The 26,973-nt window shown below is 41.4% G+C and overlaps 1 protein-coding gene across 4 annotated transcripts in view; it reads left to right on the forward strand.

Annotated features, from left to right (window-relative positions):
• LOC114050541 (CCR4-NOT transcription complex subunit 10) overlaps positions 1-26,973 on the forward strand; it is a 66,702-nt gene that overhangs the window by 35,267 nt on the left and 4,462 nt on the right. For 2 of the 4 annotated variants that reach the window (XM_027872315.1, XM_027872318.1), the window contains 7 exons: positions 1,260-1,462; positions 2,076-2,197; positions 2,971-3,147; positions 7,490-7,570; positions 22,296-22,409; positions 25,977-26,107; positions 26,761-26,796. In XM_027872315.1, the coding sequence (XP_027728116.1) occupies positions 1,260-1,462; positions 2,076-2,197; positions 2,971-3,147; positions 7,490-7,570; positions 22,296-22,409; positions 25,977-26,107; positions 26,761-26,796 (864 nt within the window). The remainder of the gene's footprint in view (positions 1-1,259; positions 1,463-2,075; positions 2,198-2,970; positions 3,148-7,489; positions 7,571-22,295; positions 22,410-25,976; positions 26,108-26,760; positions 26,797-26,973) is intronic. The other 2 variants (XM_027872316.1, XM_027872317.1) reach the window with 2 other exon arrangements.

The following is a 26,973-nucleotide window of genomic DNA, read 5'->3' on the forward strand; positions in this document are numbered from 1 at the left end:
AAGTGAAGTACTTTTTTTAATGCATAAAAGAAAGCAGAAGAATTTGTGGGCAATCAGGACAGCTTTGAAAGTTAGATGTTGAGTTTATTATATTCTTCAAAGGAAAAAAACAGGTCTACATAATAACTGTTTCGTGTTTGTCCCTTTTTCTGTTCTACTTTGTATATGGGAGCGCTCATTTTATTTGGTGTGGTAAATTCAGAACAAATTTTTAAAATGAAAAAAATAAGGGAGAAGAGTGTAAGCATTTCTATAGTGCCCCCTGTGTGCTACGTACTGTGCTAAGTGCTTTACAAATATTATCTCATTTGATCCTCACAACAACTCTGGGAGGCAGGTGCTGTTATTATCCCCATTTTACAGATGAGGAAACCGAGGTAGACAGAGGTTAAGTGCCTTGCCCAGAGTCACACAGCTAGTAAGTGTCTGAGGCTGGATTTGAACTCAGGTTTTCCTGATTCCAGGACTGACACTGTATCCACTGGGCCACCTGGCTGCCTCAAATGAGGTAATGAATGTGAAAATACATTTCCCTAGTTCATTTCCGTTTCATTCAACAAACATTTACAAATTATGGCATTTAAAATGAGGTGCCACCTCACTCAAGTTGATAAGAATCAGCCCTTGTGCCCCCTTTTCATAAAGTGAGAGAGTGTATGTGTGTGTGCATGCGTGCGTGCGCGTGCATATGTGCACGCTAGGCACAGCTGCTCTAAATAACCCTCCTGGCTGCTGATGTGGTTCTGAGCCCAGATCCTGAGACTCAGGATCGCAGACTTCTCTGAGGAAAGAGGTGCTGAGGTTCCAGGAGCAGACGTAGAGCTCTAAGGCAGTGCAGAGGCATCCAGGCCAACCCCTCCATTTCACTGTGAGGGAGCAAGGTGGGATCAGCCCCTAGTCATTCCTCTCAGGGCGGAAGGGATGGGCCCCATGGGGCTGCGTGGGACCTCTCCCCTGTGCCGACGTCTCCTTGCATCTAGGTAAGGGGGCTTTAGGAACAGAAGGTGGTAGCCCTGCCTGAGGGAGACCAGGGACGTCTCCTGACAGAGGCACCCGCCAGGAGGATTGGGGTCAGTGTGTGCTGAGGGGCGGCCACTCCAGGAGGAGGAGGATGGTGAGGTGGCCATGATGTGGGGATTTGCATTCAGGATTGCTTGGGGTGGACAGGTGGCTTAATTTGACTTCTCTGTTAGCATGTTGAGTGAGTGCAAAATAAAGATTAAACTAAAAACTTCACAAGAATCTTATTATATTACCAGGGAAGAAATTCTCGGGGAGGCCCATGTGTACCCTGCTAACAAATAAGCGCTATGAGCTCCTGTACAATTGTGGCATTCAGCTGCTGCACATTGGCCGGCCACTGGCGGCCTTCGAGTGCTTGATCGAAGCTGTCCAGGTTTATCATTCCAACGCCCGCCTTTGGCTGCGGCTGGCCGAGTGCTGCATTGCTGCCAACAAGGGGGTGAGTAATGGCCTTCACCCTGGTTTGGCTCAGGGACAACGTTGTCCTTTTTGTTTCTCATTTCACTCATGTTCAAAGAGACAGTTCTCGCTCTCTGTCAGCTAGCTGTTTTACTGCCCATTTGTTAAAACTTTTGTTTACAGACAAAGTACACATTATCCATTTTTAAAGGGAGTAATTGTCCAAAGCCCCTACAGAGAGAGTGGGGTTAGGACGAGGCTGAGGAAGGTTCCCTGCAGATGCCTGAGGAGGCTGGTGGGCTTAGAGTAGGCCCTTTTTTACACTCTTTAAGTATCATAAGCAGTTTTGGTTGGGCTGGGTTCTATCTATGGCTATTTACCGTGTTAAAAACTAAAATGTCTTAGTGTGATTATGAAAACGGTTTTGACCTCATGGGCCCCAAAAGGGTCACGTTGAGAGCTGCTCCTTGGGAGAAACAGGCAGGCAGGTAGTTTCCTCAGGCTTGGATGGGTCTTTCCTGATCTTTGCCCACCTTCCCTTTGAGACCTTCAGAAAATTAAAATGAATTTGAAATATATCTGTCTGTCTTTATAGCTCAGCCTTTTACTGTGATTATGAGGCTTCTTGAAAACTTCCCTTGTATGTTTTATAGACCTCAGAACAGGAGACTAAAGGTCTTCCAAGCAAAAAGGGGATTGTACAGTCCATTGTGGGTCAAGGCTATCATCGAAAGATAGTCCTGGCATCCCAGTCCATACAGAACACCGTATATAAGTAAGTACTTGGCAAGGAGGTCACCTCGTCTTGTTTGTTTATTTATTTTTGCACATGGGAGTTTTGCTGTTATGTTGACTTTGAAGTTAATGTCTTAATTCATAGATGGGCTCATTTTGTAACCAGCATTATTGTTACTTTCCAAACTAAACCTCCATGATGAGGGTACAGACGAATTGGCCTTGGGCTAGCTTGGGCTTTCTCCCACAGCAGGATTCTGGAGGAGTCCTGGTCCAACCCTGTCAGCTCCATCTCTCTGTGCCCTCACCTCATCTCTCCAGGAGAGGGTGTCGAGGGATGTGACGCGTCCTAGGCTGTCCATCACTCAGGGTTTTGTTTCTGAGCTCCTTTCTCTCAAATTAGAATGTTTACATGTGATAATTTGTGGTTTAAAGGGGCCAGCAGAGACTGTTTGGTTACTGGTACGTGTAAGTGTCCAAAATAGCTTGGAAATCCTTAGCTGCCAGAGTGATTTTTCCAATTTATGGTCTTTCAAAAATGCAAGGACCACGTTCTACATAAATATTCCAGCTAGAGTTTCCCATATTTCTCTGGTGACAGCCAGCATCTGGTGGCTTCAAGGAGTCTTTCACAGCTTCTTCTGTGAATAGCTGCCTATTGGATTTTAACGTCCTGATTAAAATTACCCGTGATTTCATATCTGCTACTAGTAAAACAAGGCATTTTAAAACAATACTTAGCATCCATCTCCGTAAACATTGTGTCTGAATTTTTTATTTTTCATTTGATCTGTTTAATTCTGTTCCTTTAAGTGATGGACAGTCCTCTGCCATTCCTGTAGCCAGTATGGAATTTGCAGCCATTTGTCTCAGGAACGCCTTGTTGCTGTTACCAGAAGACCAGCAGGACCCAAAGCAGGAGAATGGGTCTAAGACCAGCCACCAGTTGGGTGGAAGTGCAGAAAATGCTGAAAGTCAGGAGACTTGCAGGTAATCCCACCCTATCCCCAAACCTGTAGTTTCATTGAGAGAGGGAACTCCCAAATGAGGAAATTCCCTCTGCCAGTGCAGAAGTTTGGTGGCATCTCTGTAACTTACGGTCTTAGAGAATTGCCTAGATCGCTGAGAGGTTAAGTGATTTGTCCAGAATCAGTTTACATCAGAACTCAAACCTAAAGGTCCCTGTCTCAAAGGCCAGTTCTTCATCCTTTACACCCTGGCTGCCTCTGTTAAGATATAATAAGCATTCAGCAAAAATAAGCTTTCATGAGATTGTGTTGTAAACCAAAGGAGCAGAATATGTTTATTATGAAATTAACATAGGGTTGTTCTGTCACATTTCTTCATTCAGCATTCAGTCACTATTGTTTTATAAATTAGTGAATCTTTCCTAATATTTGTATTATAAAGATTGTTAATTTAATGTAAATACATTCTTTAAGAATTTAGAATATTAAAAACATAACTTTTCATTTAAAAAAGTGAAGTATGTCCTATTTGTTTGCTATTGTACTATGAACAGTGACCAGTATAAATAAGTGTATGGTCCTTGCCCTCAGGGAACACATGCTCTAACTGAAAGAGGCAAGATGTGTGTAAAATAAAACGGTGAATCTGTAAAATGAGGGGGTTGGAGGAAGTCATTTCTCCAGGCCTCTTTTAGGTCTTCCTTTTAATAAGTTTAATAATAGCTGGCATTGATATAGCTCTATAAGGTTTGCAAATTATTTTCCAGTATCAACAGTACAATGACTGACTCAGAACAGTGTTCAGAGTTCCAAGGAGGGCGGTAATCATAGTGGTTGGGGAAGGCATTTCAGAAGACGTGGCATATGAAGGATGATTAGTACTCAGGAAGACAGAGGAGCGGGGAAAGTGTTTGAGCTGAGGGAACAGCATAGGTGAAGACCTGGGTAATGGGAATGGATGAGAGATGGTTTGTGTAGAGGAAGTGTGGGAGTGCTGACAGGACAGATCACGGAGGGCTTTGGATGCTAGGCGTAAGAGTCAAGTGGTTATTCTAGACAGTATGAGAGAGAGAGAGTAATGTGAGAAAAGCGATGTTTTAGGCAAAGTATTATCTGATGGTGGTTTCAGGATGGATTGGTTTGGGGAGAGATGGAGGTTGGTAGACTGGTTATGGGCTGCCCTGGTAGTATAGGAGTAAAGTGAATACCTGGGCTGGAGTGGTGGTGGTGTTAGTGGGGAGCAGAGAATGGGTGGGGGGAAGAGATGTCTTCATGGCAGAATTCAGAGGAAAAAGAAGAGTCAAAAGGGCCTCTGGTGTTTGAGCCTGGGTGATTGGGAGGATGGTATTTCTGTTAATGGACAAAAGGAAGCTAAGTGGAGAAACTGGCTTCAGCATTGGTTGGTGGCAGGCTAGCTATTTCAGGTTTGAAGTGGTGATAGGGAGGAGAGGCCTGGGCACCCCGTGGTCATATGCTTCTGTGTTTGGAAAAGGGTCATCAGACCAAGGGATGAGAAAGAAGCCATCCAGGAGCTGAGAGAGATGGGGAGAAAGCAGCATAGAGGAGCTGATGCTCAGAGACAGGACAGACTCAGCCTAGGCAGATTTCAGGAAGCCGATGGAGACCTTGTGTCACTCCTAGACTCTGTTAATGGAAGATTTAGATCAGAGGTTTCCAAACTTGTTTGGCCAACTGCCCCCTTAAAAGAAAAAAAAAATACTCAGTGCCCCCCTGGAAATCTACTTTCTTTAACCCTTTAACATTTTTTAAAAAATTTTTTGAGTCATTTCAAAAAAAAAATTATATACATATAAAATGACATCTTAAATTTAATAATTTATTGTAAATTTGCAGGTTTTTTCCTGCACTGAAATTTTGATGATGCAATGTTGTGTCATATAGTTGTATTGTATCATACTGTAAACAAGTCATGACACGCACGTATTCCTACCCATGCATGCTGGACTTCACCTCATTGAAGGACAGGGACAGGCTTGCCTGCCAGCACTTGCATGTTAAGACCTGTTGGCGAACTTGACCACTGATCAGGTATAACTTGCATTTTGTGTGCTTATTTGGAAAATAATGTAAATCACTATGATTTTAGCTCTGTTACACAACAGATGAAACATGTACGGACAATTTTCAAAATGTTTTCATTTTCTCTTCTTTCTTTTTGTTTCCACTGCCCCGTTATTTTTATTCAACGCCCCTCAATATTATCCAAGGCTACTACCACCCCCCTGGATGGTCCAGTGTGGGGCAGGGTGGGTATCGCCCACTTTGGGAACCTACGATTACATGTGCCATTGAGAACGATCACACAGTGTACCACCCCCATCCCCACTGCAGCCAAAAAAAAAAAGACATAATCATTTAACTAATTCTAAGTAGAATCAGAGTCTGAGAGTTTGAGAGCTGGAAGAGAACCCTCTTCTTTTAACAGATGAGGAAATCTGGGCCCAAAGAAAGGAAGTGCCTTGTTTAAAGCCACACAGCTAGTTAGTGGCAGCTGCAGGTGGTAGTTTTATTTGAATGCCTGTCCAGGGCTGTGGTTTTTTTGTTTTTTTTTTTTACAGTCTTCATGCCCACATTTTCCCTGGTGTAAACTTCTGTGGTGTCCAGACCTGCAGAGGCACTGGGCAACCATGGCTGGTATGGAGGGGAAGGTGTGAGGGCCTTCTTTAGGATGCGCCCTCAAACCTCACACTGTGATCCTGCAGACAGGTAGACAGCTTGTCCCAGCTGTCCCAGTGTGAAGAGAGAGGAGAACAGAGGCACTCTGCCAGACCAGTGTCTTCTTTCTGTGCAGAGAGAGAAGATGCCCGGCACCCCCTCCCTGCTCATGTTCAAATTTTTAGATGTTTGAGAAGGAGGCAAGCAAGCTCGAGAGGAGCAGTTAGAACTGTGGGTGAAGGAGAAGGGACAGTGGGACCTGAAGGCTGGGGCAGAAGAGGGAGAGCAGTGAAGACATGCGTGGGGTTTGTGCTTTGAATTTGGGGGGATCGAAATGAGGCATGTTTTTGCTGGATTTCATGCAGGAAAATGTTTAAACTCTGAAAATCTTTCTGATTTTGCCCCTGCTTTTTACTTTGCCTCTCACCAAATTTAAACTCCATGTCTGAGGTGGTATATTACTTTTGTGGCTTGCAGTGTTCTTGATACACATTTGTTGTTCAGCCATGTTCAATTGTGTCTGACTCTTTGTGACCCCATTTGATTCGGAGTTTTCTTTGCGGAGATACGAGTGGTTTGTTATTTTCTTCTCCAGCTCATTTTACAGATGGGACACTGAGGCAAAGAGGGTGAAGTGACTTGCCCAGGGTCACACAGCTAGTTAGTGTCTTAAGCCAGATTTGAACTCAGCAAGATGAGTCTTCATGATTCTGGGCCTGGCGCTGTATTCACTAGCTGCCCTTTGATATATGCATTATCTCACTTGAACTTCCAAAAATCTGAAAATTAAGTACCACTGGTTTTATTTTCTCTCACCTGTAAAATTGCAGAGACCTCAGGTCCACGCTTTCTAAAGAGCTGGTTCAGAGAGTGGTGGCTTTCTGTATAAACTGGGAGAGAATGTGGTGATCTGCAGGAGTGGCTGTTACCTGGCAATGCAGCCGTGGGCTTTCGCTCTCTCTAGTCTGTTTCCAAGACTAGAGTGAGGTCGTTTTTGTAGTTTCATTTCAGTGGGATGGGGACACCAGTGATCCTAAGTGGGAAGAATCCGGAGAGACCTGGGTTTGAATTCCCCATTGGACGCAAGCTGTGTGACCAAGGCAAGTCACATAACCACTCACAGGGAGTTCTGAGACTCACATGATATCATGTTGGTTGAGTGCTTCAGAAATTTTAAGAATTGTTTAAATTCCAGTATTTGGTTAAGAGATCAGTGATCTTGAGGTAGTCTTTGTAAGATCATTTAGCACAGTACCTGGTACATAGTAGGTACTATGTAAGCCTACCTGCCTGCCTGCCTTCCTTTCTTCCTTCCTCCCTCCCTCCCTCCCTTCCTCCCTTTCTTTCTTCCTTCCCTCCTTTCCCTCCTTTCTCTCCCTTCCCTTTCCTCCCTCCTTTCTACTATGTAATCTATCCATTTACTTATATTAAAAAATAAGGAGCATCTATTGGGTAACTTTCTCATAAGTAAGACTTGATGTGTGAAATAGCAAAGTCAGTGGTAATAACAAATTTTTAAGCATTTATCATTTAACCCTCCCACCTCTCACACTGTTCTTTTTTCCTATTTTTAAACATCATAGGGAAATGAGTAGTAGTAAGTATGTAACGAGTGAGAGGCAATATGGAAAAAAAAATTAAGGACTTATTGGTTAATCTGTGTAAGTAATAGGCTATTTTTATTTCAGCAGTAAAAGTCATGATGGAGATAAATTCATTCCAGCTCCACCGTCTTCTCCTCTCAGAAAACAAGAATTAGAAAACTTAAGGTAAGTGCCAAAATAAAATTGTTTTTAATTTAGAGCAAAAGCAAATGACTCAGTCTTTTTAAAAGCTTGCTCACTGTTAAAATATCTATAAGATGTAAGAAAAAATATTGATAGGTGACAAATTCCATTCAAAAATTATTAATGCCATTTGTCCTTATATCATGTTCATTTTTGATGGGGAAAAAGCAGTTCTGCAAAAGTATCTGAGAGAAATGATTATTAATAACCAGTGATTTGGGGAGGTTGGGAATTCCCCCTTCTTCTAAAGTCCCCATTTCAAAGCTCAGTCTCTGAAGGTTGAATTAACTTTGTCCTCAATCTGGGTCAGACCCCACCCAATTTTACCAGGAATTTAATCTAAGCCCATTGTGCTCTCCACAGGTTTGGGTGGGGATAAATTCTTTGATTAGATTGCCCAAGGCTAGGTGTGATTTAGAAGTGAATGACATAATGAAAGTTATGTTTCCCCCATCCTTTCTTCAGAATAGGTCCTCCTCTCATTGTAATGTTTATTCTCTCATTCATTGTTAACCAATCAGAGTTGATTTCCAGACTCAGGAACACCCACTCTTCCCAGGGCATATAAAGTGTGAGCCTACCACTATGATTGGTCTTTGGCATTTGAGAGTGTCACATTGACTCTTTTATTAATGAAATGCTAGCATTATTAGTAAAATGATTAATTACCCAGAAAGTATATCTCTTGAACTTTTTAAATGTCACATATCTGGGTCTATGAAATATTCTATGCCCATGGTCCACCATTCCTGCAATAAAGGGACAGGGATATTCAGCTTTTCTTAAGGGTGAGGCTTAGTAATTTTTGTTAGACAGCATTGATTTCCGTTGTATTGTCCTTTTTTGTGCCCTTTGTTGTGGTCACTGTTTATTAACAGTTTTCCAGGTTTGGCTTCTTTTACTCTGCATCAATTCATGTAAGTCTTCCTGTACTACTCTGAATTCTTATACTTCATATCCTGTGGTACAGTAAGTAGTAGTCCATTACGTTCACCTACCACAGTGTGGGCAGCCATCCCTGGCCAATGGGCACCTAATTTGTGGCCTGTCCTTGACTGAATATTTTGGTATGTATAGGGCCTTTCTGTTTTGATAGCCTTGGGATATATTCCAATGGCCATATATGATTTTACTACGGCATCCCAAAGGTTTCATTTTTTCAGACAGGGCGGAATTTGAAGACAGGCAGTGGGGAAAGAGAGGTCTGCTGTGTGTGTGGCATTTATTGTATGTAACTGGGCCCCTCGTTAGTCTTGCATTAGAATCGACAAATAACATTGTCACGAAATTATGCTCAGTCACAGAATTTGAAAGTTTGTGCAGCGTGGTAGGTGGAAGCAAAAAGGAATCATCTGTATGTTTTATTGATGGACAATAAATGATCTTTAATGCAATCAAGACATGGAAAGCTGCTTGATTTTTTTTTTAATGGTGGGCAAATGTTAATTTTCTTCAAAATTGTTATTGTTTTTTGCTAGATGAATAGCTTTAACAAATGCTTCAGTAATTCCTTTTCCGATAGAGACAAGTTCCCTGTGGAATTTATAATGTGGTTATATTTTGAGTAAGTCATTATTGAATTTGGCCTTTCCAGCAAATATCTAAGCGGTTTACAGTAGTTTGTGACTTGTAAAGCTGTCATCTGGACTTTTTCTCTGTTTCCTAAAAGTAAAATATTAGAAGCATAAATAATTTATCAAAATTAATATCTGTGTTCTCTGGATGCAGGAATTTAAAAATGTTTACTAGCCTTCATTTCTTGAGAAAACAGATTGCCTATAGCTGAGGCAGGTAGGTGGCGCAGTGGCTAACAGTACCTGGCCCAGAGTAAGGAAGGCTTAAGTTCAAATTTGTCCTCGGATCATAGGCAAGTCTCTTAACCTCTGTTTGTTCCAGTTTCTTTAACTGTAAAATGGGGATAGTAATAGAACCTACCTCACAGGGTTGTTGTGAGGATCAGACGAGGTAAAAGTGCTTAGCACAGTGCCTAGCAAATGATAGACGCTATATAAATGCTTATTCCCTTCTTTTCCCTCCCCCCTTTCCACCATATACCTCCTGAACAATATGGCAGCTGGCCGTAATTGTATTGAAAGAAAGAAATTCTCAAGTAGAGAGTAGCTCACATCATAATCTATATAGAAGACCTATGTACCAAATTTCATTGAAATCCCTGAAATTAAAAGAAGATATTCGTGTTTGATAATTTTGAAAATTCGTCACCATTTTGTTCCAAGTTGGTAGATTAAATTCCAATATGAATTTAGATATGTCTTTTATGGTTTTGTAAATAAAGTTGACACAGACTACTTGTTGAGAATTTATCATGGAATTCAGACAAGCAGTTGAAAGAGCTCTCTCACAGTCAGATACTATTTTTCATCACTGTTATTGGATGCAGTTTGGAGTAACGCCGCTTTGAAATGTATGTCCTTGCACTTCTAATGTCTTTGGGGATAACCAGGCCAAACAAATGTTGTCTTGTAAATAAAAGTGTTTTTGTGTATTCAGTGGGGCTGGGGTGGGGGTGGGAAAGGAGGAGAGGAGTATTGGCTAATGATCTCAGCAGTTGGGCTCTAGGAGTGTCTGGGAGCACATGTTTCTTCTGCTCCGTAAAACAACAGAAAGGATGTTGTCTTCGGTTCTTTTACCCTCTTTTTTGTTTTACTTCTGTCAGAGCGTACAGTAATTTCCCACTTCAGCTGCCAGTAATACCCTCTGAATCCTGGGTTGTTACCCTCTGTGTCCTGTTGTCTTAAGGGAACAGTTCACCTTTGTTGTTCTTGGGTTACTTTCGAGCCCCTGATTCTATTAGGAAGGAGGCGTTGACCTTGCTTTTGAGTTTTAGTTGTATTTTCAGCATGAATTAAGCATGTTCTTGAGTTAGGCTCTCCTTCTTGGGTTCTGCATAAGGTGTTACTTTAATATGGCCCCCAAAGTGCAATCTGGAGAGGCTGATCATTACTGAAAGTTAAAAGCAAGAAAAACAGGCCACAGTTTTCTGATGTGAAATGCTGCAGCAGAAGCCCAGACTCTGTACGGAGTTGGGTTTGTTATCACCTCAGGAGCTAAAGCCAGCCCAGGGATCTGGGCTCAGAGATGAGCAGCAAGCACCGCCCAGGCCTCTCCATGCAGAAACTACAGTGACACGAATCTGTTTGATTTCTTTAGAGAGTGGAATTGGTTTCAAATCAAGGAACTTGAGTGAAAACTCAAAAAGCAAGAAGGAAAATTCTGAAGGAGCATCAGGAAGAGTTTGGGGGAAATGCCATTCATGGTGTTGGCTTTCATTCACCCAAGAAAGGCCTGCTTTGCTTGCATACTATTTAGTCATGGTTTGAAATGTTACTGGTGAAGTCATTTGCTTTCATGGTGTTTGCCAGGGGAATTTTATAATAAAAATGTTGTCATTTTCAGTAAATGGATTTATGAATAAATTGATTTGAAGGAATGAGAAAGTCAAGTTTTTTGGTTTGCTTTAGTCATTCCATATTTTATTTTTTTCCATTATGAACTTGAACAGATGAACCTGAAAATTAGCGTGATTATTTATCTCCTGAGTAGAGCTTTTAAGAGAAGTGCGGCAGGAAGGAATATTTCTTCTCTTGAATGCTTGTTCCTTTCTCGTTTAGTCAGCTTCTTTTTCTGGACGTCCTGAGAATAGGAGTGATCAGTTCTGGGATGAGGGGACTGCTTCCTTTTGTTACGGAAAGAAGCACCTTTAGGAATGGTACAGTACCTCAGAGTTTCCATGAGGGAATTCCAGGATCACTACAATGAATTGTTAAAAATTAGTTAGCTAGTATATATTAAACTTTATTGTGTGGAGCAGATGGGACAGAGGAAGTGGAACAAGATGGAATGGGCCTTGGGGTGGATTTCTCAAAGGAGCTGCCGAGGCAGGCAGTTGTGACAGCCTTGTAGAGACAAACGGGCTGGGGAAGGGGCTACACAGGGTCGGGGTCATCATTTTCAGAGCTAGAGAAGGTTTGGTGGGTGCCTTGGAGATGCTGGGAAGAGAGGGCTGGGCAGCGTCTGGGCTCAGGCTAGTGAGAGCAAGATTTCTGGCAAGAGGAGAGTTTTCTTGGGCTTGCTTTTGACTTGATGCTTCTCCCTTCCACGTAACGAGTGTGTAGCTGAGTTTCTATAGGCTGTTGTGTTTGACCCCTTGAACTCTGTAATGCCCAAAGCAACCATCACATAGGCCATTTCCTCTTTCTAGCATAACTAATATGCAGTAATTTATCGTGACTGTTCTTATGGCCATTTCTTATTACATCCTCTTGAGTGTGTTCTTTTTGTGTATTTGCACATAAAATAAACCTGGGACTAAATATGTATCGACATGTATGCACATATATGTAGAGACATCACATATATATTCAGTATATATACTCATACTAATCTAATTGTAGGTGTGTCTTCAGAAGGTAGGCAAAACACATGAAGCCTTCATTATGTTATTATATTTTGTATTAAAACAGGGAACCATTCTGAAAAATTCTTAACTAATAAAAAAATGATACAACTAAAAATTAGGAGACTGTCCCAGATAAATTATGTAGTTGAATTATGGGCCTGCTCTTACTTGGGCCAAAAGAATGATCCCCAATTCCACCCCCAAATCAAAGCTTTGTTATAAGTATTTCTTTAACGTCACAAGTTGAGAGATCAGACATTTTATTCTGAACGTTGAGGTAAAAGAAAGTTTGAAGCTTGATTTAAATGAGTGCTACAAGTAGACAAATATGAAATGTTAAGAATTGTGAATATTCTTAAAATATATCTAAGGCTTCAAAAACAAAATCTTTTTTAATTTCATAAGGGAAAAATAATTAGAACTCGACCTTAGCTACCAGTAATTGGTAAGAAGCTGGCAATTTCCTTTGCCTGTCAGTTATGACATGTGAAGAAAAGGCCAACAGGGAAAAAACTATGTTGTGTCTTAACAGAAAACTCTGCTGCTCTTCACTTCTAACCCTTAGGCCCAAGGTTCACATGGCAAAGACTTCAGTAAGTTGCGTGTTTAAAATTGTGTGTACTCCCATAAACTTATGACTCAGCCTCAGTCCCAGCATTTTCTCAGATACAAGAAATGCTAGATGAATTCGATCCATATCTCTAATAGCTTATTTTAATAAGTAAGTTTAATAAGTTATTTAAAAAGCAAGTAGCTTAGTGATGCAGTGAATGACTTTGAATAGATATTTATTTAATTTTGTTACAGTTTACATTAAGCTTTAGGGACTTAATTTCAAAAGTATTTGAATGAGGGTCTTCCTTATTTAGCCCTTTGAGTTTTCTTGATATTTTCTATGATAATGGAAGTATCACAGTGATTCTCAATCAAATCAACAGGTATTTGAGTGCTGATACAAGAATACTCTAAAGCCAGTGGTGGTCAAGAAATTCACCAGTTCAGTTACAGTCTCTAGTAACTTAATCTGTTTTCCAGTATTCCAGCTCCTTTTAGCCCATAGCAAACATGACTCCGCTGAGAGTCTGCGATGTGTTGTACTTGATAGAGTTATTTTTTGCTTTCCTCTGAAGTTGAAACTTTAGTGGAATCTCATTTCCCCAAGCTGTCATGAAGGTCACAGCTAGGGTGGGAAGAAATGGTATGTATGTGTGGAGAGAAGTGGGATGTGCCACAGGGTGGGGATTAAAATTCCTGAAAGGGTTAACCCTAAATTAAAGCTGGAAACATGGCAAGAAAAGGGGATTTTTTATTCATTTGTCATTTGCTACAAAAATATAGGCAGAAAAAAAGGTAAAAAGAAATCTTCTGCGGTGATCCCAGCCTGTTAAGGTGTCTGTTCCCTAGGCATCTTCAGTGAGACACACAGGGCAATTCAGTGGTTCTTTCAGGCCACCAAAGGACATGGAGCAAATTCTCCTTCACTGAATTTAACAAACTCTCTTGTGGCCCATTGTTAATTAAAAAAAAAAGAAGATGATTTAAAGATAAAGGGATTATGGTCTAAATGTGTTTGAAAATTACTTTCTAAATGTATTGAAGAAAAATTATATTCTTGTGACTTCTGACTTCCTGATTTAAAGTCCATGCTACTTTATTCTGATGCATAGTTTCATCAAGACCGTGTCTGCATATTCAACAGCAGAACTGTCTCAGCTGTAACTTTTCAATAAGACTGACTAGCCCCTGTCTCTGTGCAAAGAGGTATAAAAGTCTTTGGATCTGGCTCCCACTGAAATGGACTGTTACTGGTCCAGTTGACTAGCAAGTGATGATGGAACAAAAACATCAGTAGGAGGAAAAGTACATGTTCCCTCTGGACACAGACCTGCACAGACCTGCACGGAAGAGGCAAATGCTTTACAGATTGTAAACTCCTTGGGAGCAGGGGCCCCCACAGTGACCTCCATGGTATTGTCTGTCTTGTTTCTCCTTGAGATTAGAGACCTGGGAAGATAAAGCAGAGGATGACCCTGACTCACTTCATATAATTGGGGGAGGGGCGTTTAGGCTAAAATTTCCTGAGAAATAAACGTTTGCTGGAAAGCAGCATAATGAACTTGAGAACCGCTTTGAACCCTGTTTATTGTCTCCGACTGTTTGCACTATTCTGTCTGCTGCCACAATGCTAGTTTGCCGTGTAGTATATGGAATGCTTAGTCTGTAGTCCATAGCTGGACTTGATGTAATCTGACATGTTCCTGAGAGGGGGGAAATACCTGTCAACCCTTGTAGTTGTGTAAGTTGAGATATTGAATTAGGAGTTAGGAATACCTGGGTTCTAATCCTGCCTCAGATGTTCACTAGTTGTGCCATCCCAGACAAATCACCCAACTGCCCTCTAGCGAAATGGAAACCAACATGGGAGTGATAATAATAAATAAAATGGTCATTTCACATAGACTCAAAGATGATCGTGTATGTAAGGTGGTTGGGAAACCCTAAAGCCTGCAGGAATTCGAGCTCTTATGGGGGGGGGGGTGAGTCAGCTGGAGTGGAGCTTGTTTCTCTTTGGAGCTGCGAGGTCTGAGTGCTGAAGGGTATTGTGGTCTGCTAACAGATTGGGGCACTGATTTGCCTCTTTGAGAGAAGTTTGGTATTTTTTGTTCTCCTTTCATTTAGTAGATGGTGAATAGCTGCTTTTACCCTATTCTAGCTTCTTTTAACCTAGATTAAGCTAAGCTAAATGCCTGGTTCAGTTAACTACAGGATATGTGGTTTGACAAACCTTATTTCCCAGTCTTACCCAACAGGTTGTTTGATGTTATTTGTGGTTCGAAAGAAGGTTTTTTTCCCCTTTTCCCTAGTCCAAGTTGCTAGAACACAGAGCTCCATAGGACTAGGGCTCATAGCCTATGAAGGCAGCCTGTGGAGTTTGGTCAAATCCTCATGGGGGGTGGGACAGGGGGAGGTAGCTTGTCTTTTCCCTTGTGGTACAATTCTTCCAGTCTAATGAACTGTCAGATCTCTTGAGTGTTTGGTAAAGCAGATTGGACAGTGACTCGAAGATGGAGTTTGGGGTGGGGGTGGGCAGGAGGAACGGTATTTTGAGCAGCAGCCATCAGACTCATATGTTTGTCGTGAAAATAGATAATTACCAGATTGACACAGACTTGGGTGAGGGGCTGTAAGTGGGCTGTTCATTTCTGTTAAGTGACATAGGGGACAAAGGGAGAGGCGGCTGTAATGAACTGGAAGAGAGGAATAGCACAGACTGGTTGGAGAATGCATGCAGGGGAAGACATCACTGTGCAGGTGTGAATTTGAATTTTAACCAGCATCTTGACCATTTGTTATTATGTTAACTTTTCAATTGGAAAGAAAACTAACTTAATCAACTTTTCTCTGTTGGAACTTTTATCTCTGTTGCAATTGGATGTGACATCTTGGCCTGGCAAGGCCAGGGTAGAAAACTGAGGAAAACAGAGGTTCTTTGCCGTCTTGTTCATAATGAATGTATGGGCTTCTTGGGAAAGAGGATAAAGTGATCTTGGCCCTGCCATAAATTACATGACTGACTTCTGGACTCAAAGTGGGCTTGACAGTTGCCAGAGGTTTGAAGCTAGAGTAGCCCACCAACTGTCAGAAGAGTCCAGGACAGGCGTCCCGCAGCATGCCTGACATGAGACTTGTCCAACAGCATTCATGTTTCCTCCCTCCAGAGTTTTAAAAAAAAAATCTGCTTTCTCAGCAAGAAGCCCTATAGCACACATCCTGGAAGGATTTGGGCTTTGAGGATGCAACCTCAAAAGAACTGTTTTTATGGAATGGGGAAATCTTACCAAGTGCAGCAGTCAGCTGATAAGATTAATCAGGTGCCTACTATGTACAGAGCTTTGCACGAGGTGCTTTGGGGATGCAAAGATAAACTAGGCTTGTGCCCTGCCCTCATGGAGAGAGCTCATATTCTGCCACAATACTCATGCTCACCCAGGGAAAGTGGTGGGTGGGATCATCCCAGAAGAGCCCTGCCTTGTTGGCCGGGTTCTCTTTGTAAGTTTCACTGGGAGCAGCTTTGGGGAAACAGTGTCACTCGCTTTCTGGAGACCCAAGCCCAGGAGTGGATGGGGTTTCCTCTTTCACACTGTGGTTTTGGCAATTGAGTCTTTGCCCTTTAGAGACAGGAAACTGGTCCTGACACAGCAAAGCAGTGTCTTTTGTACTGTCTGTGCCTCAGATTTCCTCCAATTCCGTGGCTGCTGTAAGGGACCAAAATTCAACTCACTTCTACCCTGGGGAAATTGCAGTGTTTACACGCTAATGAATTCATCACAGTATATGGTTGAAATAGTGTTTGCTCTAAGTATTACGTTATTGTTCTCAATTTCTAGATTCTTTTGAATCCAGAAGTCTGAAGTAGTCATTTCTACTTTTTCAAAATCTAATTGATAATACTTTCATTCAAGATATTGCTATCTTTCACCTGATAAAAAGATTTGACATGCTGTAGGGAATTCTGAAAAGATGGCAAAATGAGAGATAGCCAAGGGTACAACTGTTCCTTTCCTACCCCACGAGAAAAATGCTGTCAAATGGAGCAAACAGCACAGTGACAAGAAGACAAATATTTAAAGAATCCAGAACAAGACGATTCTTCTAGGAAAAAAAAACTGCCAGACACCTCGCAGTTCATTGCTCCTGGCACTCCTTCCCTGGCGTCACTCCCCTTTTCCATGGCTTTTAGCTCCTCCGTAGCCTCGGGGGCCCCGTGTGCCTCGTGGAATTTGCAGTTTGAGGCCCTGACTTTTGAAGTTAGTCCCACTGGGTGGGTTGAGGTCCATGAATCATACCAATGTCAAGGCTTGGAAGGAAGGAATGACCCCCATGGAGGAATATAAAGTCCTAGAGAGAAGATGGTGGAGTGAAGAGGAGACCAGAAGTTCAGAGATGGCTGCAGGTATTTAACAATTACAAGTGGAGATAAGCAGCTTGTGGCCAAAAGATGGAAAGAGGCCCAGATGTAGAGGCTTCTTAGTTTCTCCTCCACAATTTTTCTCCAACCTTACCCTCCGCTGCCACTTCCTAAAGGGCCCCCCAGCTCAGCCTTGGGACTAAAGAGAGTCAGCTACAGAGAAAAGTGTAGAACCCAGAAGAGTGAGAATGGGAAAGGAAGAAAATGGGTCCATCTGTGATGGTCTGCCCTCTTCCCTGCAGCAGTGTTCCAGTGGTTCACCCTCACCATCAAGGACCACAGAGCTCATCTGACCCCATTGGTATGAGACAATAGAGAACAGGTAGCTGGCTGAGGCTTGGGAGGGGGTTGGGGATTGGGGGGCGCGGTAAAGTGGGCAAAACAGAGATAGGTCTACTAAAAAGAAAGGATTAATAGAAGAAGCATTCTATAGCAGGGACACTAGGAAATTCAGCAGAGTGATGGATAAAGACACATAAAAGTCAATCGAAGAGGACAAATGACAATACCAAAAAAAGCTATTTCATTGAACAAATACTTCATAGTGAAGAAAAGTGAGACTATTTTCTGAGAAAGGTAAAAGTATTACAACAAATTTAGGCAGGCCTCCAAAATCAACAGTAAAACAGTACTTTAAAAGCTCCACAGTGGTTCAGAAGCACAAAGAACTGAGCGAAAACATCCAAGATGTTGTTTAGTCACTTCACTTGTGTTTGCCTCTTTGTGACCCTGTTTTGGAGTTTTCTTGACAAAGATACTGGAGTGGTTTGCCATTTTCTTCTCCAGCTCGTTTTACAGATGAGAAAACTGAGACAAAGTTAAGTGACTTGCCCAGGGTCACACAGCTAAGTAGTATCTGAGGCTAGATTTGAATTCATGAAAATGAGTCTTCTTGATTCAAAGCCCAGTGCCCTATCCACTGAGCCACCTAGCTGCTCTCTCCAAGACAGAAGTACAGAAATTAGAACTCTTATGGAAGAAATAAAGTTTAAAAAGAGTGAAGAATGTAGAACAAAAAACAGGGTCATACTTCAAAACAGATTTCCAGATGAAGGGAACAACAGAATGGGAATGCAGAAGTGAAAGGAAAATTAACTGAAGAAAATTAGAAGATTAGATTGAAAGAATACAGGAGAACTCAAAAAAACAAGAATGTGGATTATAGGTCTATTAGAAAATAATGAAAAATAAAACTTGAGTTCCATACTTCAAGTTATTCCTACAGGGAAGTTGCCAAGAATGTACTAGAAACAGATGGAAAAAAAAAGAGAGGAAGAGAATCTATAAAATAACAAAAAACCCTCAAGTTTAACATGTCAAGAAATATTATAGTCAGACTTCATAATAACATAATAAAGCAAAAAAATCTGTAGACATCCAGGAAAATATCTTTTATAAGGACAATAGGAAGAACACAAGATTACTCTCTTTATGAGAAATCAAAGGAAAAGATGGAAAATGATATTCTGAAAAGCAAAGAAAAAAAACTGGCACTTAAAAATAATACATCCTGCAAAACTGAACCTAAGGAACAAAGAAAATGACTTGATGTTTGGCAAAAGGGAAGAATTTGGGATATTCCTTCTAACGAATCAACATGCTGACCAGTAGAATCAGATGAGTATAAGCAAAACACATGGCAGAGACTACTAAGATGAAGGAAAAAAAGATATTAGATGTGTGCATTTTTCTATTTAGTGAACGTTAAATATAAATGGATTAAATTTCTCAACAAAGAGAAAGAAAATGGAAGAATAATTGATTTAAAAAAAAAAACTGAAATCTAAGAACGTTACTACACAAATGAAACATACCTAAAATGGAGTGAAAATGGAGAGGATTTGACAAAACTGTTTTCCCTCAGACTATACTTTAAAAAAGGAGTTGTAGTCATGATTCTAGATAAGGCAACAATACCATACTGTAGACACTATGAAAAAACTATTGTAAGGTGTTTTTTTTTAAAAAAAATTATACCCTAGATGAATTACATAAAGATATTGATAGTAACACCATAATAATAAAAAGTAATATTCTTTTCTCAGAAATTGATTAAAAACCATTAGAAAGATAAACAAGGAGAATATAGCGCTAGACAAATTTTCAGAAAAATTAAGTTTTACTGGCCTTTGGTGACTTCTAGATGAGAAGAGTATTAAGAAGGATATATTTCTTGCATCCCATGGTAGTTTTATGCGCTCAGACATAAAGGAATCATAAATATAAAATGGCAGAAATAATAAACATATCCTTTATAGAGCATCGCATAATAAAAGTAGTAATATAGAAAATAAAAGCAAAATAAACAGACCTAAATAGAGTCTAAGTAATGGCATTCTGAATAATGAGTGGGTGGAAGAATAAATCAGAGACACAATAAATAATTATATAATCATGAGAAGGCATACTCTAAAGCTTATGGGATACAGTTAATTTAATGCAGTTCTCAGAGGAAAATTTGTGTCTAAAAAATTATATTAACCAACTAAGGGAATCAGTGAACTAATAAGCACGCAGAGGGTAGGAAATGGACAGAAGAAATCCATAAATTTAGAGGAGAAATAGATAAACTTGTCGGTTGAAAGAAAAAAAAAAAGATTAATCCACCATCTGTTATCTAACCTGAACAAGAAAAAGAGAAAAACAGATCATCAAAATAAAAAATGAACAAAATAAATTCACAATAAACAGACTAGAAACAAATTATTAGAAATTACTGTATAAAACCACGTGTCAGAAAAACTGAGAATTCAAAGGAAATAGATAAATATCTACAAAAATATAAAATACTGAAATAAACAAAACAATTCTTAACCTCATGTCAGAAAAAGAAGTCAGTGAAGCCATTGGAAAAATGCAAAAAGGTAAAAAATAACTCTGGGCCAAATGCATTTACAGGTGAATTCTAGCAGACATTTAAAGAGTAATTAGGACCTGTACAACAACAACAAAAAAATTGTTTTCAAAAGACAGTATTATTCTAGTCTTATTTTATAACATAAATGTGGTCTTTATATTCTAACCAAGGAGAGGTAAAGAATAATCATTGTAGACCAACTGATAAATGAATATTCGTGCAGAATTTAAATTAAAATTCTCCCAAGAAATTGATACAGGATTGCAATAGTATCTAGGGAAAACTCATTGGAAAACAGTTTGGAAAAAAATAGCTTTATACTAACATCTTATCTTATGTAACATAAATTCAAAATGTATACCAAAACGGAATAGAGAAGAAAACCTTTAAAAAATTAGAGACTAGGGCAAGATACATTTTGCCCCTATGACTCGAGGGATAATTCTTAACCAAATATGGAATAGGATAGCAAACAACACCAAAAAAGACAATTTTGATTACATATAATTCAAAAGCTTTTACACAAATAAAGTCATTGAAGTTATAGTAAAAAGAGAACATTATGGGGGAGAAAAAACAGTTGAGTCAGATATCACTGAAAAAAATCTAGTATCCATGCCATGTAGGGAATTGACATGTATGTAACACCAGACTCCATTCCCTGATAAAGTCAAGGAATATGAACAGTTTTCAAGAGAAGAATTACAAAATATACAAATGACCATTTGAGAATGTGGTCTAAATCACTAATAATAAGAGAAAGCCAAATTACATCAACTTTGAGATTTTACCTCTCACACTGAAAATTGTCCAAGATGACTTAAAATGAGAACATTCGATATTGGAGGGGCTGTGGGAAGGTAGGCACACTGATAACAGGCATTTTTTAAGCAGTGTGTAGCAGCCACTATGCCAAGCACTGGAGGAGAATACAAATAGAGAACAAAAGAAAGATAGCCCTGGACCTCAAGAAGTTTACATTTTAAGGAAGACATACATCAAGGGAAGCTGAAAGGTCAAAGGGTCCAGGAGGAATTGATGGCTCAGAAGAAGGGACCACTAGGATGGGATGATTTTCCAGGATAAGAAAGCTATTGGGTCATGATGGAAAAAGAACTTGAGTCAGGAGCAGGGCCCAGTTTTGCCTCCAAACCACAAAACTGTTCATGCCTTTTTGACCCAGATATCGCACTATTAGGTAGATATCCCAAGGAGGTCAAAGATAAAAACAAAGCCTGATACATAAAAATATTTCTCTTTTTTGTGGTAGCAAAGCATTCAGAACTATGCAGTGTACCATTCATCTCTTCGCCTAGCTTCACAACTTCAGTTGTCTTCAACTTTTCACTCTCCTTTACCCATTTCCAGTTAATTGCCAAGTCTTACTGATTCTCCTTCCCCATCTCTTACAACTATCCCTCTCTTCCCATTCACCCTCTCCATGGCCACCACCCTGTTTTAGGACTTTACCATCTCCCCCCTGGCTTATTACAATAGCTTAATCAATCTCCTTGCCTCATTTCTCCCTTCTCTAATGCATCTCCCACGCATCTGCCAAAATGATATTCATAAAGAATATCTGGCCATGTTATTTGTCTGCTCAGTAAGCCCAGTGGCTTCCTGTTGCTTCGAGGATAAATTAAGAAGTTCCCTGTCTTGGGGCAGCTAGGTGGCACAGTGGATAGAGCACCGGCCCTGAAGTCAGGAGGACCTGAGTTCACATCCGGCCTCAGACCAAACGCTTGACACTTACTAGCTGTGTGACCCTGGGCAAGTCACTTAACCCCAGTTGCCTAAAAAAAACCAAAAACAACAAAAAAAAAAAAGTTCCCTGTCTTGCATTCAGAACCCTTCTCAATCAGGCTGCAGCTTCCCTTTCTGAGGTTGTGACATACTACTCCCTTCCCTATTCTCAGTGTCCCAATCAAATGGGCCTCCTTGCTAATCCTTGTATACCACAGTCCATCTCCTGTGTCTGTACAGTCTTGTCATCTTCTCCTGCCTCCACTCTGTGCCTCAGTTCATTCACCTGCCACAGCATTACACTGCTTCGACGAGTTTAGACAGGGATCGGTTTTCAGCGGGCTGCCTTGTGGGCTGAGTTCTTCACCAGACCATACACCTGCACAGAAAAGAATAAACTATCCTTCCAAGGTAATAGAATGATGGTGTCAGTGGAAGCACCTTCCTCATTCCTTAGCGGGCCGTGAATTATAAGCTCTTTTGTATTATATTGGGTTGGAACCAAATTAGCATTTGTAATTTGTGAAAAATAACTTGAAGAAATGCTTATGGTGATTTGTAAAACACACGTAGCCAAAATGTGCTTTGGAAATCAAGCGTAACCATGTCTCCCAATAAGCCTCGTAGTTTCTTCTGTTGTTTTATTCCCCAGAATAAGTGGTCAGAGAGGTATAGTTTGTGAATTCTTCACATTATCTCCCTCGTTTTCTCGTTCCAGGTGCTCTATCCTCGCCTGTAGTGCTTATGTCGCTCTGGCTTTGGGTGACAGCCTCATGGCCCTGAATCATGCAGACAGACTACTTCAGCAGCCTAAGTTGTCAGGATCTCTTAAGTAAGTTTGACTTTGTTACACATGATGAAGTTGTTTTCTCCTTCATACCCTTTCTCCAGCCAACAGAGTTTAACTCGAGCTGATTTGTCTCTTCCTGGTATGACCCCTCACCTGTGTAGTGGCCCATTGGCCCATCCCTGTCCTGAGACTAAGGAGATGGAGTCCTGGTTCTGCCTCTAGCTGTTGTCACTCGAGCTGTCTTGGGGAGGGACCTGGATAACTCTTACATCCTTCAGATCTCCATGGTCAGGGCCATGTAGTTACAAATCTCATGAAGAGTATCTGGCGCTGCTGAAATCTGTCATTCTTATGGACACGTATTTATCTGTCAGCATAGAAGCACTTAGTCCGTATTTAGAATGAAGGCATGGGTCCGTGTTGCACACAGCAGATGGCTAGTCATGGCAGTTGTTCCTTCTACATGCTGCTCTTAAGCAGTCAGAGATGGAGCTGGAGAGGTCAGGAGAAGGCAGCGTGGTTGGGCTGTGTGGTACAGAGAAGAGGTGCATCCCTTCCTCTTTGGAATCTTTGGGACTCCTGCACCAGAGTGCCACCCTCTTGATTAGTAACTGCTTTGCCCGCTGCGCATAGCTAGCCCCAGACCACGTTTCACTTTCCACCCCCAGCTGGCCCTCATCTGCTGGGCTCCCTCATGTATTCCCTTTCCCTGACCCCCACCCCACCCCCAGGCTCTGGGAACCTTCATCAAAGGAGGGCATATCATTGGATTGCCCTGTGGATCTAGTCACCATTCTTAGGACACCTTAGGTCAGAACTTCCTTCCCTTTCTAACATTCCTCTCTATGGGGTTTTTCCCACCAGAGTATAAGCTCCTCGAGGGTAGGAGTTATCTCTTTTCACATGGCTCTCCCCAGCACGGTGTGTGGCACACCATATGCTCTTAGTAAGTGCTTTTCTCATTTTTCATTAAGGTATGCATTTATTCAGAGGCCTGCCTGGGTTCTAGTCTCAGCTGCCACTTGTCTGTGTGACCATGAACATGTCATTGCACCTCGCTTAGCCTCTGTTTCTTCATCTCTAACATGGGGGTGATGATAATGTCTATTCAGTCTATCTCAAACAGTTAATATGATGAGGATGAAATGAGCTGATGCCTTGGCAAAGCCTATCCCCCAACCTAGAATGGTTTCTTTCCTTCCTCACACCTCCTAGACTTCTAAGTCACCTTCAGAACTCAGTTCAAGTATCCCCCTCTACCTAAAACCTTCTCTGATTCTCCCCAGAGTCACTTTATATATTCTTCTATGTGTACATGTTATCTCCTCAAACAGAATCTGACCTCCTTGAAGCCAGGGCCATCTTCTTTTTGTCACCACATCCTTCACACACATCAATCTGCAGGCAGGAAGCCCCTGACCAGGGGCTAAAGCCAGGCACTGTTCTAGCTTCTGAGAATGTACAGTTATCCCTTCCACATCTAGACTTTCCCTATCATCATTTCGATATATCACGGGTTGACATAAGAAATTAAATGGGAATTTTGAAGGAGTTTTGCAGAAGACACATGAAGGCCAGCAGACAACAGAGAAAAAGTTTAGAAATTCAGAAACGCACAAAATAGACACATAACTTGTATAATGTCTTCTCTGGCACAAAGGGAGGGCCAAACAACTGTACGTGGATTTTCCAGACCACGGGGGCGTCATGCCCTAACCCCTGCAATGTGGAAGGCTTAGCTGTGAAGGCAAAAAGAAGATGGCCTGGCTTCAAGGAGGTCAGATTCTGTTTGATTCTGTTAAAGGTCATTATGAGGCTGAGCCCTGAGAAGGAAGGTCAGAGAGAGTGGCAGTGCATTTGGCATGTGCCTGAATAGGAGAATTCTGGACTCTCTGTGGAACTGAACTGACTTCGGTTGGGTGACTGTGATGGATGATTGATACAGAGCTGGAAAGGACCTCACAGATCACCCGATCTGTGCCCTCGTTTTACAGAGAGGAAGCGGAGGCCCAGCCCGGAAAGCTTCAGGAGGAGAGCTGATCCACTGACTCCTTTCTGACACGCCACGGGGCTGGTTGAGGTCAGAACCAGTTGTTGAATGCTGTCAAAGCTAGTCTGCTTGGGAGTCTGGACTCTTCCTTTATAAAATTGGTAGCTCACACTCGCGTTTGAGCAAGGGGGTTTCGCAGACAAACTGCTTTGAGAAGATTAATTAGGTGGACACGTGCAGACTGAAAGGGATGCTTGAGAGACTTAAGGGAGGCCAGGGAAGAGGCTGTTGTTGCAGTCCAGGTGTGAAAAAGGATAGATGGCTGGAAGCAGGCTGGTGACACTGGCAGGGGTCGGGGGGTGGGGGGGTGTCAGATGAAACCCAAAACCTCTGGAAGAAGAAATAAGATCTTCATCTCTGTGCTGATCCAAGACAGATTTTTTATTGATTTTTTTGTTTTTACATTGCCTAGATTTTTTTCTCCTCTCAGAGAACCATCTCTGATAACAAAGGATTTTTTTTTTTTTAATGATTCAACCAAACCAATGAGTGCAGCAGTCTGACATTCTGTGCAGGGCTCCACAGCCATGTACTCCCCACCCCCACCAAGGAGCCAAGGGAAGGGCCAAGACAGAGCATCGCAGCTATTGGTGACATCGCTTAGAGTTACAGTTGGGGTGCAATGAAGGAAGCACTGGCTGGGTCCGTCCCCAGCCGTGCCGCTAAGCAGCAGCATGTCCTTGGTTAGGGGATTAGCTGGCCTAAGAGATGATAAGGTCATCCATCTTATAGCAGGATACAGACCGCCTCTTCCAGGCTTACGCTCCCCAGTAAGCAGTGGGGAGGCTGCTTGGGATGCCCTCAGAATATCCTTACCAAGTCTTTGCCTCTCAGCCGAGCATCCTGGGTTATTCTGGCCTGGCCTTGGAGTGAGGAAGACCTGGGATCAAGTCGTGCCAATGTTATTGTATCACTCTGGGAAGGTCATTTAACCTCAAGCAGCTCTCTTAAGTTTTTAAGTTACAGGCAAGTTGGCAGTCTTAATTGGTGAAGGTAAATTGAACATTGGCACACTGTTGTAACTTCCACACTGATGAAATCACATACTTTGAAAAAATTAGAGTAGAAAGATCATAGGATTGAGAACTGGAAGCAGTTTTAGAGATGATCTGGTGCCCTTCTCTTATTGTACAAAGGAGGAAACTCTGAAGCCCCCAGGGTAGGATCCTGGGGCTGGAGCTGGAGGTGACCTGCAAGGCTGTCCTGTAGAGTTAAGTGATCTGCCCACAATCGTACAGATTTGAACCCAGCTCCTCTAGTTCCAAATGCTGTCAGACCAGGGGCCTCTCCAAGTATGAACTGACTGAATTTTCTAACTGTTCTTCAGTTGTACTCAACCAGAATCAAAGCAGCAACATATGTCATTTTAATATGAATTAGTAACATTTTAGTGATGCCAGATGACTCTGTCCATTATGTTTGAACTCTTACATTCCACCTCAATTACTGCAATAAGATTGTAATAGGAAATCTTTAAATACAGGCCTGTTTCCTAAAGAATTTGTGGTGCAATACTTGACCATTTGGGAATGATTTCTTTATTTTGTTTCCTACTTTAGGTTTTTGGGCCATTTATATGCAGCAGAAGCCCTCATCTCTCTTGACAGAATCTCTGATGCCATTACGCATTTGAACCCTGAAAACGTCACTGATGTGTCTTTGGGGATCTCTTCAAATGAGCAGGACCAAGGTTAATGAAGACATATTTGATTAGACATGGCCCAAGTTCCTACTTCTTTTTTATTGTAACTCATGATGTATAGAAATTTAAGGCTGCAACCATTGTAAAAGCAGGTCTTAACATAGCTTCTTCCCAGCCTTTTAATGATGTTTCTTTTGTAATAATTGATCTAGGCATCATTGGTGTAACTCTTGATTTTTAAAAGGCTGTCTAGCAGAGTGGGTTAAGTTTTGATTCACTGCTTTTTTCCTTCTTTGGAATCAGTCTAGACTGTTTGTTAGCCCCAGTGTGGTGAGGGAAGGTGATATGACTATTTAAAAAATACAGCTTAATTCTTGCCTAATTAATGTACAGGCTTGCTAAATACAATCAGGGTATTCTGAAGCTGTGGTCTAATTCCTAGCTTTGAAAAGTTAGTTGATATTTGAGTAAGTGGAACAGGAACACATGGGTTGGATTTTTTTTCCCCTCCATTTAAGCTTATCTCATGGTTTATGCTGCCATGCTCTGATGCTTTTAGATAAGAGAAATCATTCACTGAAAATTAAAACTCAAAGGAATGAGGAGCTGTTTAATGTCAGAATTCTTGTTTCATGAAGAGTTGGGTTTTCAGAAATGACTCCCTTTTGGCCTCAGACTGGTTTCTCATGTCTTTGTTGTAGGATCTGACAAAGGGGAAAATGAAGCAATGGAGTCTTGTAAGTAAGACGTTTGTAAGTCTTTAGTGAATGTGTAAGGCTGAAGGGGGCGTAGCCTAGACTTAGGTGAGACCGGGAGAGCCTTGTCTCCTTCCCCATACCTGATGCCGTAAGCTCTGCAGCTGGTCACTGGTTTTTAAAATTCTGTAGACTTTGGGTCACATTAAGCTACGTGAG

This window comes from Vombatus ursinus, unplaced genomic scaffold (assembly GCF_900497805.2).
Source record: "Vombatus ursinus unplaced genomic scaffold, bare-nosed wombat genome assembly UNPS02014799.1, whole genome shotgun sequence".
In the NCBI taxonomy this organism is placed as follows: Eukaryota; Metazoa; Chordata; class Mammalia; order Diprotodontia; family Vombatidae; genus Vombatus; species Vombatus ursinus.